This window comes from Rhamphochromis longiceps, linkage group LG20, assembly GCF_057381845.1.
Source record: "Rhamphochromis longiceps isolate RC_006_pf linkage group LG20, R_longiceps_female_GT1.1, whole genome shotgun sequence".
NCBI classification, from domain to species: Eukaryota; Metazoa; Chordata; class Actinopteri; order Cichliformes; family Cichlidae; genus Rhamphochromis; species Rhamphochromis longiceps.
The window spans coordinates 7,358,178-7,373,604 of NC_140576.1; the positions used below are offsets into that span (position 1 = coordinate 7,358,178).

General features: G+C 39.1%; 1 protein-coding gene across 8 annotated transcripts in view; it reads left to right on the top strand.

Annotated features, from left to right (window-relative positions):
* The window catches only part of ubr4 (ubiquitin protein ligase E3 component n-recognin 4), a 58,886-nt gene that overhangs the window by 2,732 nt on the left and 40,727 nt on the right, over positions 1-15,427 (top strand). For 5 of the 8 annotated variants that reach the window (XM_085394662.1, XM_085394669.1, XM_085394663.1 and 2 more), the window contains exons 3-26: positions 49-152; positions 306-435; positions 687-832; positions 1,007-1,106; positions 1,623-1,764; positions 1,890-2,014; positions 2,134-2,258; positions 2,366-2,425; positions 2,563-2,753; positions 2,877-2,976; positions 3,505-3,642; positions 3,947-4,064; positions 4,893-4,934; positions 10,461-10,648; positions 10,761-10,917; positions 11,086-11,171; positions 11,311-11,480; positions 11,762-12,041; positions 12,332-12,464; positions 12,561-12,640; positions 13,869-13,997; positions 14,569-14,751; positions 14,958-15,080; positions 15,176-15,405. In XM_085394662.1, coding sequence (XP_085250788.1) covers positions 49-152; positions 306-435; positions 687-832; positions 1,007-1,106; positions 1,623-1,764; positions 1,890-2,014; positions 2,134-2,258; positions 2,366-2,425; positions 2,563-2,753; positions 2,877-2,976; positions 3,505-3,642; positions 3,947-4,064; positions 4,893-4,934; positions 10,461-10,648; positions 10,761-10,917; positions 11,086-11,171; positions 11,311-11,480; positions 11,762-12,041; positions 12,332-12,464; positions 12,561-12,640; positions 13,869-13,997; positions 14,569-14,751; positions 14,958-15,080; positions 15,176-15,405 — 3,280 coding nt within the window. The remainder of the gene's footprint in view (positions 1-48; positions 153-305; positions 436-686; positions 833-1,006; positions 1,107-1,622; positions 1,765-1,889; positions 2,015-2,133; positions 2,259-2,365; positions 2,426-2,562; positions 2,754-2,876; positions 2,977-3,504; positions 3,643-3,946; positions 4,065-4,892; positions 4,935-10,460; positions 10,649-10,760; positions 10,918-11,085; positions 11,172-11,310; positions 11,481-11,761; positions 12,042-12,331; positions 12,465-12,560; positions 12,641-13,868; positions 13,998-14,568; positions 14,752-14,957; positions 15,081-15,175; positions 15,406-15,427) is intronic. The other 3 variants (XM_085394666.1, XM_085394668.1, XM_085394670.1) reach the window with 1 other exon arrangement.

A 15,427-nucleotide genomic window follows, 5' to 3' on the forward strand; every position in this document is an offset into this window, starting at 1 on the left:
CTGTTTTGTTGCTAGATGTTATTTTTGTTCTTTTCTTTGTTTCCCCAGTACCAAGAAATCAATTGCTGTCAGTTGCTGCAGCGTGCAAAGTATTGATCGAATTCTCATTGCTGCGCTTGGAGAACCCTGATGAGGCATGTGCAGTTTCACAGGTAAGTGAGACAGTCAGCAGGGTGGGTGTAGTCAATTGTAATACATTAGTGTAGTCATTTCTAGTTATCACTGATTTGCATTTTCTGGTGGTTTTCTGCTTTCTATTTGTATGGAATTATGTATTGAAATAAAAAAAAATTGTTTTTCTTTAGAAACACCTGATCCTTTTAATAAAGGGACTGTGCACTGGCTGCAGCAGACTAGATCGCACAGAAATCATTACTTTCACTGCTATGATGAAATCTGCCAAGTTGCCTCAAACCGTCAAGACACTTTCAGATGGTAAGACTCCATAAAGGACAAAACTGAAAAATGCTTCACTGTCCTGGTAGACAACATGAATAAGTTATATGGCCAAAACTGGAAATTCACTGGAAGGATTTGGACATTTTTGGTCTATTAGTTTTCTATATACTATAATTATTCAATGAAGCTGTGAGTATTTATCTGCCTGGGCTGTCACAGAGGCCCTTTTGATTAACAGCCTTGACATGTGGTGAAACTCTTGTGCCATTTTTTTTTTCATTTAATAGTGGAAGATCAGAAGGAGTTACCCAGTGCTGTGAACCCAGAGCTTCGACAAAAAGAAGTACAAATGAACTTCTTTAATCAGCTGACATCAGTTTTTAACCCTGACCTTACCACCATCTTGGCCTCTCCATCAGCAGCACACATGCAGGCAAGTATTAATGACCCAGCTACTCTCGATTGCTATTAGCAGAAGTTACGCAGCTTCTGCTTTTGTTCCCCTTTCCTTTTAAATTAATTTTGTTAGCTGCATTTAAAATAATATTCTGTCACTGTATTGTTGAAAATTATCTTTTGTAATCATTGCATCTCTTGTTAATTACAGGCTGAAAGTGATTGCGATGAACAAAATACAGATCAAGCTGTTCAGACCAAAATGAAAAATGCCTTTGTGTCCCAGAATGTGTCAAGCTTACAGGAACTAGGTAAGTAGTTGTTCCAAGAGACTGGACCTTTGACACTACTATATACAGGTCAGGGTTTAAAAGTTTTATCGCAGCTGTTGAAAGATGGGAGACTAGAAATCTTGGGTTGTTTTTTTTTTTTTTTTTTTTGAAAAATATCTGTTTAGTAAATGTCACCATTAAGTCACACTATGATGAATATACTTCAATAATTGATTTTCCATACAGGAGTGTATATATACACTGTGAGTGGCTGTAATCCAGAATTGAGTTTGTTTTTTCCCCCACACATCCATGTGGAAAATGTACATTTTTTCCCCCCTATTGATTCAAAATGTCAGATGGTCCCTTGTTTACTTTTCACTCTTGAAAGCACGCTTGAGCTCTAAATTATACGTAACCTTGTAAAAGCACTTTTTCCTTTACAAATTGCAATGAAAATTTAGTTTCTTTAGTAATCCTGCCATTAATTAATTTAAAATGAAACTTAATGAGTTATTATTTGATTAAATTTTTGATTTAATGTAATTTTTCCAGGTGGGTCTGAGAAGTTGTTACGAGTGTGCCTCAACCTGCCCTACTTTCTACGCTACATCAACCGCTTCCAGGATGCTGTATCAGCCAACTCATTCTTTATCATGCCAGCCACAGTGGCTGATGCCACTGCTGTTCGCAACGGGTATTCTTTTTTTTTTTCTTCTTTAAATCTACTGGGCTAATAAGAAATTGTGTTTAATTTTGGCATCTGGCCATTTCACCACTGGCCCCAACATTAAGTTGTTATCCTGTACTTAAAATACATAGATTTCACTCACTGGTGATAGATGTGACCATGGCTTTGGACACACTTTCCTTGCCTGTACTGGAGCCCTTGACACCAGGACGACTACTGGATATGACTGTGCTGGCTCTAAGCTGTCTCTATGCTGGTAGGTGGTTACATTTTTGGTTAAAATAAAACATACCATGTGATTCAGGCTGCTATAACATTCAAAAACCAAACTAAGGAAAAAAACAAAACATCTACAATGCGTTTTTACTTGTTTAGGTGTAAGTGTGGCCACTTGCATGGCCATTCTACAGGTGGGTAGTGGCTTGCAACTTCGCTCTGCCTCCACTGGTACCAAAGAAGAGGACTATGAAAATGATGCAGCCACAATTGTCCAGAAATGTGTAAGTATTATAACTAATCACTTTTAAAAAGTCTTTAATTACTGTCTTACTAACATGTATATTTTAACAAGATTTAAAAAGATGACATATATTTGTCTTCACAACAGCTGGAGATTTATGAAATGATCGGACAAGCCATCAGCAACTCTCGCAGAGCTGGAGGAGAGGTGAGTACCAATTTTGATTGATATATTGCGCAAATAGAAGAATAAATATATATTTATAATTGACAGTCCTAGACTGTCAGTTATAAGTTAAGTATTATGACTGATATTTTTAAAATTCTCTCTTCTCTGTTCTGCAGCATTATCAGAACTTCCAACTGCTTGGAGCCTGGTGCCTCTTAAACAGCCTGTATCTGATTCTTAACCTGAGCCCGACAGCGTTGGCAGATAAAGGAAAAGAGAAGGATCCCCTGGCTGCTTTGCGTGTCCGTGATATTGCAAGTCGCACCAAGGATGGCGCAGGGTCACCTAAACTTGGTCCTGGCAAAGGGTATTTTTAAATCTTAATAAAGACAATTTTAGTTCAGTAGGTATGCTTATGCATAAAAGGTCATTTGTGTGCATTAATGTTTTGCCTTTTTCTGTTTTGATCTTTTTTGTTTTCCCTCTCAAGACACCAAGGCTTTGGGGTTTTGTCTGTTATCCTGGCCAACCATGCAATCAAACTTTTGACTTCACTTTTCCAGGATCTGCAGGTTGAAGCTCTGCACAGAGTAAGTGAAGCAACAAAAAAACGTGGCTGCATTAAAACAAAACTGCCATTGTAGCCATACTGTACTTGCCACCGCTATCGCTGGTTTCAGATGTCACAATCGTTTGTAGGTTTAAACCCTCTACTGTAAAATTGAATTAAATACTAATGTAGCTAGTTACATTCAAGCCTTCATCTCTTGTTTGAGGAACCAAAAGAATTTTTTTTTAAATTACTGTACCTCAGTTAAATCTTCATGGCTTCATATTTAGTATAAGTTCCTTGTTGTTTTACAAGATTGCATGTTTATTTAAAATTAGACGCACAGATTTGAAAGTTGTTGTATTTTTTGTTTGTTTGTTTGGGTTTGTTTTGGGGTTTTTTTTGTTTTTTTTGTTTTTTTTAGCATTTTCATTCTTTGTTACCCTTTCAGGGTAGGAAATGAATTCAATTAATAAAAAATTCAAAAGCATCCAAGTATGCTTCAGTAATTACTGAAAGTATTTTGTGTTCCTTAAAAGCCGTTTCCCCCCTTCTGCCAAATCTAAAGGGTTGGGCAAGTGATGGACCACCGGCTGAGCTCAACATCATGGCACAGAGCACTTCCAGCCAGAGGGTTCAAAGACTCATTGACTCTGTTCCCTTGACAAATCTGCTCTTCACACTTCTCTCCACCTCCTACAAAAAGGTGCTGTCAGTTGTATTTGTAATTTGCATTTGCAGTTATGCTGTTTTATTGATTTGAACATTAATTGTGATATTGTGATACAAAAGAAACAAGCAACAGATTTTGTCTGGTTCATTTTTATCTTTGTAGTTTATCCTTTTTTATCCCTTACAAAATTAGTGGATGTCTAGATGATTATTTATTGAAACCAGCCATTTTCAAATGTAGGTATACTGCAGCTGACTTCTCGGGTGAATCCTGGAAACTTTCTGTGTCCCAACCAAACTTTTAAACGTTGACTTTTATTTCATTTATCTGCTGTTAGGCTTGTGTTCTCCAGCGTCAGAGAAAGGGCTCAGTCAGCAGTGATGCCAGTGCTTCTACAGATTCAAACACCTACTATGAGGATGATTTCAGCAGTACAGAGGAGGACAGCAGCCAGGGTATTTATTTTCTTTGGATTCAAACAATTGTTTGTTACATAAAGTATGCATTTACATAGCAGCTCAGTTATGCAAATAAAGAGACATACTGCTCCCTGTGTGCTGCAGACAGTTTTTTTCTTAAATCCTGGGTTTAGGAATGCAGATGATACTCTCAACAATTCAGACATTGTTATGCTACTCCTGGATTGATTAATAAAAAAGCAACAACTTAAAAAATACAGACAATCCACTGAAAAACAGGGGATTACATTAGCATGACCATATGTATCTATATTGTAATTATGAAGCACTCTACTTTTGCAATTAATATATACAAAAATGCAATTTATTAAAATATATTGATAATTTAGGGTCAAACTTTCTTGCATTTATGGACAATTAAAAACAAAGATGTTGTCATCTAGCTTTAAAGGTAAAGGGGAGACACATGAACTCACCATTTAAGGACTCAATTCTGTTTTAACATAGTGACCAAGAAGTGTTGTTTCATTCCTACAAGGTATGCTTCAGGTTTCTCTGCATCACAGTGGGGATTCAATTGGTGAAAGTAAAGTCACATATATTTTTACACATTTCCATTTGATCTGAGTTTCTGTCAGTGCTGAGCTGGATAAGATAACAAATGCAGTATTTTCAGTATTTGGGAACATTTTTAAATTGGTTTAATTGAAGGAGTGAAACAAGTGTGCTGTCAGTGGTTAAGTCAGTGAGGTAATGACAGCAGTGCGAAGGGTAAACTCATACATACGCTCACAGTGATGTGATTTAAAAAAATTTTGTCCATCACAATAATACCAGTGTAGTTGACAGTGTCTACTATTTCAGCAGAGAGAAGACAGGAGAAGACAAGTGCAGCTTGTGTCTCAGGTTAGCAGTTTTCTGTCCTCAGGTCAAAGACTTGGTGTCCGCTGTCCTAAATTCATTTTTGTTATTGTATGTCTCACAATTTAGACTCTGAGCCTTGATCCTAACGGCCTAGAAAATGATAAAGCCACAGATGAAGTCTTTGACAAAATACTCCCTGTTATCAGAGTTGCTCTGCCTTATAATTCATATGAACTAAATTAAACTTGTTTTATCAAAGAGGTTCATCTGTGGCTTGTTGTTTTAAAGAATAATACCAGTGGTGTTGATATGTGGGATATTATTTAAACTATTAACTACTGAAGCTTTCATTAAAACTAGTTAATTATCTGAATAATTACACTAACAGTTACTGACAGAAGTCATAAAACATTTCTCAGTGATTTATTTTAAGAGCTTTACCTCTATTACTTTATCATCCTTTTGTCTTCCAGTTTCTGCCTCTTTCCTTTTTCAACAGCGACTCCAAAGAAAGAAGTTTGTTATAAGATAGCTGCTAATAGTAATGCTTTAAAAGTATAACATTTATTGCTGGCCTAATGACTTTTCAGGTCGTGGTTGAAATTAAAATTAAACAATTTTCAGTATGGTAGAAAATTATTTTTGAAATTGGCTGTGATACTACAAAATGATAAAATCCATTTTACCCCCGACTCTTGAATCTATTTTAACACAAATGAGGATAAAATTGTTAGAAAACTTATTTAAAAAAAAAAAAAAAGTGAAAAACTCTTGATGCAAAAATAATCAAGACCCACATCAAAGCAGTGGTATCATTCTTAAATACAATAAATTCAAGTTGTGCTTAATGAGCTTAAACACGCAATGCTACATCTTGCTGTCACCTGAAAAGTTCATTTTTGTATGTTGCATGCAGATGTGAATATCAAATTATTGTGATATTCTTTTGAAACACTAAAGTTGTCTTGTTTTTGTATTTGAAAACTTTCAGTGTAGTTGAGTGATATCACCTTTTTAAAGAATATGAATGTTTTGTGCATGGTAAGTGCACAGAGCACAATGAATCAATGAAATTTGTGGCTATAAATTTAAAAACATTATGGGGAAGGATCCAGAGCTAATATAGATGGTACACCCATGTAAACTAAACCAGGCAGTACCATCTCTCTAGATTGGTGCTATTAATTTGTCTCCTAGCTAGAGCTGGTTGGTGTCAGACACCTATTAGTGTTCACTGAAACCAGCCAGGTCAATGCTGCTCTGTTAGGAATTTTTTTTTTTTTTTTTTTCCTCCATAGCTAAGCAGAAGAGTTTTACAAAGATGAATGCGTCTTATTCTATTCATGAACTAATTTTTTCCTCCAAGGCAGGGTCTAGGAGAGACTGGTCAAATTTGTAATTTGTTTTGTTAACTTAAACGCACATTCTCCAAAAAGTTGATTCTGTTCATCTGGACGTAGCGTTTTGTGGGAGAAACGTTTCGTCACTCATCCAAGTGACTTCTTCAGTCTCAGCTGACTGCAGGTTTCCCCAATCTTATAAACAGTGCATTTGCATAATGACTGAAACCAGCCCACTGAAGGAACAATGGGCTGGGAGGTCAGTTCCTTAATCTTAATTATGCAAATTCTCATAACCATTGATCAACAACCACTGACCAAAACCCACTGATCAAAGACCACTGATTAATGGCCATGAGTACCATTCACAGACAGTTGGGGAATGGCTGCAATCACAGCATTGTAAGATATACCCTTAGGCCCCCTCCTCGATTCAGAGATGGTCTTTCCCTTTTCACGTAAATGGCCTCCTTGACTCCACTCTCAAACCAGCGTTCCTCCCTGTCCAGGATGTGTACATCCTCATCATTGAAAGAGTGTCCACTGGCCTATAGGTGTAAATAGACTGCAGAGTCCTGGCCTGACGAGGTAGCTCTTCTGTGTTGTGCCATCCGCTTCGCCAGAGGTTGTTTGGTTTCCCCGATGTATAAATCCTGGCAATCCTCCTGGCACTTAACAGCGTACACTATGTTACTCTGTTTGTGTTGGGGGACCCGATCCTTGGGCTGGACCAGTTTTTGGCGCAGCGTGTTTTGGGGTTTGAAAGCCACAGAGACCCGGTGTTTAGAAAAAATGCGTCTCAACTGCTCCGATACTGCTGACACATATGAGATCACTACAGGTTTTCCCTTGGGCAGCGGTTGTCCTTCTCTCCTGGATCGACTGGCGCTTTCTTTAGGTGCCTTTCCAGCTTTGACGTCCAGCTGGGATAACCACATTTACTCAGGGCCTTTTTGATGTGATGTTCTTCTGCCTCCCTGGCCGCTGTGTCTGTGGGGATGGTGTTCGCTCTGTGTTGTAGCGTCCTAATGACACCCAGTTTGTGCTCCAGCGGATGATGAGAGTCAAACCTTAAATACTGATCCGTATGTGTAGGTTTACGATAAACGTCAGCTTTTAGATGTCCCCCATTCCTGATGGAAATCTCACAGTCTATGAAGGCTAACCTGCCACTCTTCATATCCTCCCTGGTGAATTTGATGTGTCGGTCCACTGAGTTAATGTGATCCGTGAAATGTGGTACGTCCTGAGATTTGATTTTCACCCAGTTGTCATCCACATATCTGAACCAATGGCTTGGTGATGTTCCAGGGTAGGATAGCAAAGCCCTCTTTTCCACTTCTTCCATGTACAAATTGGCCACGATGGGTGAAACTGGGGAGCCCATGGCACTCCCATGTTTCTGCCTGTAGAATTGACCCTTGTATGTTAAGTAGGTGGAATGAAGACACAGTTCCAAAAGCAAACACACTTGGTCGATGCTGAGATCCTGGCCCTGAGGTTGGAGTCATCCAGTAATCTCTTACGGACTACCTCCAATGCTTCCGTGACTGGGATGCAAGTGAAGAGAGATGTAACGTCGCAGGGCGTGGCTCAAGAGTTGGGAGTTCGCCTTGTAATCGGAAGGTTGCCGGTTTGAGCCCCGGCTTGGACAGTCTCGGCCGTTGTGTCCTTGGGCAAGACACTCCACCCTGCCTACTGGTGGTGGTCAGAGGGCCCGGTGGCGCCAGTGTCCGGCAGCCTCGCCGGGCGCACTGACAGAGGCGAGGGTGGCTGAGGCGAGGGTGGCTGAGGCGAGGGTGGCTGAGGCGAGGGTGGCTGAGGCGAGGGTGGCTGAGGCGAGGGTGGCTGAGGCGAGGGTGGCTGAGGCGAGGGTGGCTGTGGCTGTGGCTACAGTGTAGCTTACCATCACCAGTGTGTGAATGGGTGGATGACTGGATGTGTAAAGCGCTTTGGGGTCCTTAGGGACTAGTAAAGCGCTATACAAATACAGGCCATTTACCATGGTTTCATCTGCCTCCATAATGACATCTCTCACCTTCTCAACAAAATCCAGGGTGTTCTGGATGTGGTGTTCAGAACTGCCCACCAGCGGGTTGAGGATCGAAGCCAGAAACTTGGAGATGTTATAGGTGACCGAGTTGATCATGCAGACAATCGGTCTTAAAGGTGCACCCTGTTTATTTATTCTGAAGAAGTCACTTGGATGAGTGACGAAACGTTTCTCCCACAAAACGCTACGTCCAGATGAACAGAATCAACTTTTTGGAGATTTACTTCCCTGGATGATTGAGAATGCATCAAGACGTTAAACGCACATTGACAAAGTGGAATGAAAACCCAGTGGGGACTATTATGAGCAATGCCGTGCCTATTCTGAACCTTAGTGGAACCTTGTGACATCTGTTAGTTGTGGTTTGTCCTTGACAAGCATGCTGTATCAATAAATAAGAGCCACGAACTTGACAGCAGTGCACTTAAAAAAAGAAGATTGATTGCATTTGTCATCAACAGATCACATCTGTTTACATATCCTACAAGGAATAACATAGCTGTCACCTGAGTTAAATCAGATGGCGAGTAAGGAAGCCATAGAGACTCTAACTTTCTTTGTGGTTAAGCTGAAAGCGTTGGACTGAAACTATTATCAATAGGTCTTAAAAACCTGCTTTCAAAGAAATTACTCCTGTATCGTACTGCAGGCTGAGCACACAGAATCAAAATGCCTGTGAAACAATTTTTCAGTGTAGAAAATGTCATGGCTCAGCAGGTGAGGGAAGCAGTTGAGCTTGAGTTGGCGACCTATTAGAAACACAAGATTTAAATGAGTTTTTCCCCCTCATATTTAAATTCAATGTTTGTTATATAGGTGCTTTTTTTTTCTAAATTCTTACTGTGAATTTTTATTTGGTAGAATATGAATTTTTCAAGCTATCACTGTAAATTAATGTACAGTATTATGTAGTTCTAGGCTGTGTGACAGTCAGTCTTATATTTTTGCACCAAAACATTTAAAGAGAAGTGTGCACATTTTATATTTTATCATATTTTTGACCGACTGACATGTTGATTGTAGCAGTGTTTTCTGCAGAAGGTGTAATAATGCATCCTCACGCTCTGTTCAGCACATTCAGATTCTAAGCAATCTGAGAATAACGTGTGCTTTATGTTCAGCTAATTCTAGCATTGTTTCTTATTTTTGCTAGAAACACACAAGAATGTATAAAATGTGTAAAAATTCTAATGCAGCACAACTTGGAGCTCATAATAATATAAATTAATTTAAAGGAATGATTGTGGCTTTCCTCTCCACCATCTATGGTAGCTGACAAACTGCAGCATGTCTTTTGTTACTAGCAGATTTACTTCCACTTTGGATTGCACTTGTCTTATACAAAGATAAAAATATAAATCAATACAAATTAATATGTTCATGTATTCTCAGTGACAGCAATGAAAAGTGCATGTCTTTGAAGATAAATTGTGTAACATCCTTATGTAGATATTCATCAAGAGGGAACTGGTTATTGTTTGCTTCTTACTGCAGTCTTTGGATCTTGTTCACCACCTTCACTGTGTTGTACACTCACTGGCCACTTTATTAGTTACGTCTTGCTAGTAATAAGTTGAAAATTTCCTCATTGTTTGTGACATGGAAACAGCAACTTGCTAAAAATTTTAGTCCATATTGACATGGCATCATATAATTCCACATAACTTTTTCATGCCTGGCTACACGTTTTACTGCTTCTTTGCAGGGTAGTAATGTTTTGTTTGTTTGTTTTAAAGCAACTGGCAAACAACATGACATTGTTGTCAGGCAGCATATTTTTAAGATCATGACAATTCCAAGTACACAGGGGCTCATAGTGTGGTTAAAAGAAGGCCATTATACCACCACAAAAGGACCAAATGGTCAATAAATACACTGCGAGCACACTAGCAAATTGGCCATGGGGAGAGGATGGTGTTACTCAAGTTAACCTAAAGCAGTCAACCTCGGGGTAATACTGAAATGCGTTTTAAGTTCTACCGTGTGAGCGGTTGAAGTTTGTTTAAACAAATGGTAACTGATGGCCAGTGTCCAGTGAGTGTAGTTGCCATGAACTATTGTGAAGCTTTGTTTTCCTTTTATTGGTGACACCACTGCTACATCACAAATACTTTCATGAATGTGTGAGCATTTTACCTCAAGGTGTTTATGTAAATAATTAACTATTCTTTACAGATGATGACAGTGAACCTATCCTGGGGCTTTGGTTTGAAGAGACAATTTCACCAAGCAAGGACAAAGTGGCTCCTCCACCCCCTCCCCCTCCACCACCTTTGGAGACTTCTCCCAGACTGAAGAGCCCCAGCAAGCAAAATCCAAGCGAGAACGGCAACATTTTAGCTGGCCGTAAAGATCCCGAACTGGTGAAGACAACATATAGATTGTTGCTGTTACAATGCATACAATACTTCTTCTTTTTTTTCTTTTTTAATAGGGCTTATGACATTGTATCATCTCAAATCTTTGTTTCTGCAGTTCCTCAGCTTAGCATCCAGTATTCTGAATTTCATCACCACATCGATGCTAAAATCCAGAAACAACTTTATCCGTAACTACCTGAGTGTGTCTCTCACAGAACAACACATGGCTACGCTTGCCAGTATCATCAAAGATGTGGACAAGGATATCAAAGGTATGCTTAACAAAAAACCCCCAAAACAAACAAAAAAAATTGCAGTTATTCAAATATAAGAATATTTACCTAAATTCATAATAATTTGCTTTGCAGCCCTGCAGACTTGAGTATTTTGACAACAGTGAACATCTATAGTTATGCGTTGTTGTTTCTTTTACCCCACAGGGTCTTCAGATGAAGTCTTTTCTTTAGCACTGTATCACTTCAACCACACCCTAGTGACCTCAGATCTTCCCTCCCCAGCATTGCAGGTAAGAGGTTTTGCTTTGCTTTCGTTTCTTTGCCACTATATGAAAAAATCTTTTAACAACTACTTTCTACAACAAACTTAAAATTGATTTTTTTTTTTATTATCTCAATTCTCATATTGTTTCTCTTAACTATTTGCAGAGCACCCTTTTACAGCAATTAGGTGTTGCACCCTTTTCGGAGGGTCCATGGCCTCTGTACATTCACCCTCAATCATTATCAGTGCTCTCCAGACTTCTCCTCATATGGCAGCACAAAGCTACTCTGCAGGGAGAACCGGATGTTCCTGAGTGTATGAAAGTTTGGGAAAGGTAGAAAAATTCTGTTTTTCTTATCTGAATATTTATTATTATGATCAAATTGTTTAAATGCCTTGACGCTGCAATCGAACTTAGATAGTATGGTTGTTGGCATTTATGAAAAAAAATGGTGGTGGCTTGATGGGGGCGACTTGTATAAATATCCAATATTGTAGTCAATAACAATGGAATTATTGTTTGCAAAAACATCACAGTTGTAGTCTAGCTTAGTCTTCCATACATTTCTCTTTAATCTGGATTTTTTTTCCCTTTTGCTGCCTGTACTTTCTCAGATTTTTGGGAACCTTAAAGCAACACGCCATCCAGGGTTCTATTCATGGCGAAGATGACCTTAATGTGGAACACCTCCAGCTGCTGCTGCTCCTTTTCCACAATCTGTCAGAGCGTGGTCGTCGATCAGTCCTCACCTTAGTCACACAGGCTATTACAGAGGTGGCACAGAGCAGAGACTCCCAGCTGAAAGCTGTGCCCCTCAATTTGGCCCGCCTGTTGCTGGTTTTTGACTACCTGCTGCGCCACTACTCCAAGGCTCCTTTATATCTTTTTGAACAGGTTAATGCTTTCTTTCAAATTGTTATTTATATGGTAAATTGAACAATAAAGCTTTTTCTTTTTTCTTTTCTTTGTTATTTGATTTCCATTCATTAGGTAAAATATCGTCCTGCAAGTGCATTAATCTGGGTTCAGAGTAACATAAAGATGTCATTATGATTGTAATATAAGGCTAGTTTAGTATAAAACATACCAAGTCCTATACCTAGTAAATTTTTGCTAAACATTCTAATAACACAGTATTGTGTTTGGGACTCAATAACAGTGTTTACTCTGTGTGCTATAAATAGGTGCAGTACAACCTTCTTACCCCACCATCTACTGGGGCAAGTTCTGTTCAGGAAGGTGGAAAACGCAGCAACATCCCACTTTACTATGGATTCAAAGAGGTGGAGGAGAACTGGGCTAAACACTGTTCGACAGGTAAACCCAAATATTTTTTTTAACTAAATTTCAGTTTAATCTGTTTGTAGTATATGAAAATTGAATTTTATCTTTGATTAAATGCAACTGTTTTAGATTCCAATGTCCAGCCCAAGTTCTACTGCGTTCTGTCTCCTGAGGTGTCTGAAGATGATATCAGCAGACTAGATAGCAAGGTGAGGCATGGACTCTGTTTTATGTGGTCTTAAATGAATTTTTGACAATACAGTTTAAATGTGTCTTAAAACATGCTTTTTATTTTATTTTTTTGTATATAAATACTAGGGGTGCAACAATACTCGTATCGGTATTGAACCGTTCGATACAGTGCTTTCGGTTCAGTACGCATATGTATCGAACAATACAAAATTTTTTCTTTATTTTATCAACTTTTCTTCTGACGATGCTGTCTGTGTTGAGAACTCAGTGAATCTGCGTTCGACTACTCCTCCTAGGCTGCACTGTCGAGCGCAGATCCGCTGAGCACAGCGCAAGCTAGCAAGACAGCTAAGCTCGTTGCAACATGGCAACTGCCTCAACGCTAGCCGAATTTTAACCTCCCCCACCCTCATTCAGATCTGGCGTTTGGAACTAGTTTGGTTTTCATGTGAAGTATGACCCTGATGGTAAGCGCGTCATGGACAAAAGTAAAACAGTATGTCGGATGTGCCACGCAATGCTCAATTACATTGGTGGGAACTAGTGCGTGCGTTAGCTCGTTAACGTGTTGACGCCATCCAGCCCCACACACGGGGCGATCCGCGGTAACTCATTAATGGAGATTTGCCGCGTTATGGCGTTAATGTCATTTTAACGAGATTAACGCTGACAGCACTAGTGGTAACACAATGAATTTGACTGCACATTTGCGCCGACATCATCCTAGTGCAAAGACAAGTGGAAGCAGACAAAAACAACAAGCACGCATGCTACAAACTTTACCCGAGTCATTTAGACAGCCGTTAGCACATGATTCTCCTTATGGGGACCTGATATGTTTAATATGCTGCTGAGAATATAGCCCAGAAGAAGCGTATAGTATAGCTTTTATTTTGGAAAGAGCCATTTCTCTGTAATAAACTCTCATTTCCAAAGATGAGTGATTTCTTGATCAGATAGATTTCTTTTTTAATTATTTTGTTGTTTCTGCAACAGTAAATTTAAAAACTGTACTTTTGAGTTAAAATATATATTTATAATTTTAATAAATGACAAATTAAAAAGGCATGAACATCTTTTGCATCGAAAAAACATCGAACCGTGACACCAAAGTATCGAACCGAACCGTGAATTTTGTGTATCGTTGCACCCCTAGTAAATACCAGTATTTCTGTTTTTAATCACAATATTTTATCACAATATTAAAATTATTGCCATGCCTAACTGTTAAACATGTCCTCATAGGTCTTTCCAAAGCTTTTTAATGGAGCAGTGAAATATGATGAGCTGTATATATGGCTCATCTCACTCCTGGCTGCAGGCTCTCAGTTTGACACAGCAAGAAGACAAGAGAACAAGTCCATCACTCCTATGGTGAGAGCACCAAATGAAGAAATAGAACAGCTGAAATAAGCCCACTGAGCATATGGCTTTAGTGGTTTATCTAAAAGGCATTAAACACCCACGTGCTGCAGGGCTTGTGTTTTGGTGCGTCTTTCTGGTTAACTTAGAAATTGATCTGCAAACAGAAACGTGATATAAAAACCCTTTCTATAATGATGCAGTCCTTTTTCTAATTGTTCACTGCTACTGTTGACTTCAGTGACTGGTTTAGTTGGTTCAGGTGATAGAGGAAAATGCATATTACATTTTTGAAAATAGACCAATAAGAATAAAACAAAATAAACAAGAATAAGCCACATTGGAAATGTTTATCTGCAATTCTAGAGACAAAAAAAAAAGATAAACACATGCTAACAATATTGGCCAAAAACAAAGTTAATATCATCACTGCAGTAAGGCAGGACCTACAATAAATGTTATTCTAAACTGCTATATGTTGTGTAAGTAATTTGAAGAGCTAAGCTTCAGTTTCTGAAACATTAGAGACTTGTATACATAATGATACTAGCTTAATGGCAGCAAACTGTTGGGCCCCATACAGGAGGCCTGCTCCCTTCAGTACTACTTCCTGATACTGTGGAGGATCCTTGGCGTTTTACCACCTTCCAAAGGCTTCATGGAGCAGCTAAAGACTGGCTGCAGTGACCCCAGTGAGAGCGACATCCTACACACACTGCGATGGTCATCACGTCTCCGCGTAGCTACGTATGTAAACTGGATCAAGGTCAGTTGATGCTTGAAAGTCCTACAAATGTATTATCAGTGTGATGGGTTTGTTGTTGTTGGTCAAACCTTAGAATAATGTACTTGATTAATTCATAGGGGGGGGGGGTCTGGAAATTGTTTGCTTTTTCAGAAAAATTTATATTTTGTATTATTTCTGCAATTTCAAGTCTTTGATGGGTGTTTTTTGTGTGTCATCACTCACAGGAACACTTGGTAAAGCAAGGAATGAAAACAGACCAAGCTGCTTCTCTGGTTGAAGTGACTGCTGCTAAATGCAGCACTGTGAAATACGATGTGGAGCTAGCAGAAGAGTACATTGCCAGACAGGTAATGGTTACGACAGATACATTAGTAACTTGTGTTGGTGGTGTTCAGAGTTTTGAAATCAATTGACACCTCCTGACAACTTTATTTTGTTGCAGATTTCCACATTCTCAAGTGTAGACCCACATGTCATCCTACCACTTCATCAGTTGCCCTCTCTACAAGCCATCTATACGCTGGATGCAGTCATCTCTAAAATTCAGGTTTCTTTAGATGAGCATTTGTCCAAGGTTGCCATTGAGGCTGACACCCACAAATCCTCTGAGATCGCAAAAAATCTGCTGCCTGCCACACTACAGCTCACTGACATTTACTCAGCTTTCACAAGGTGAGAGGGTAATGTTGTTATA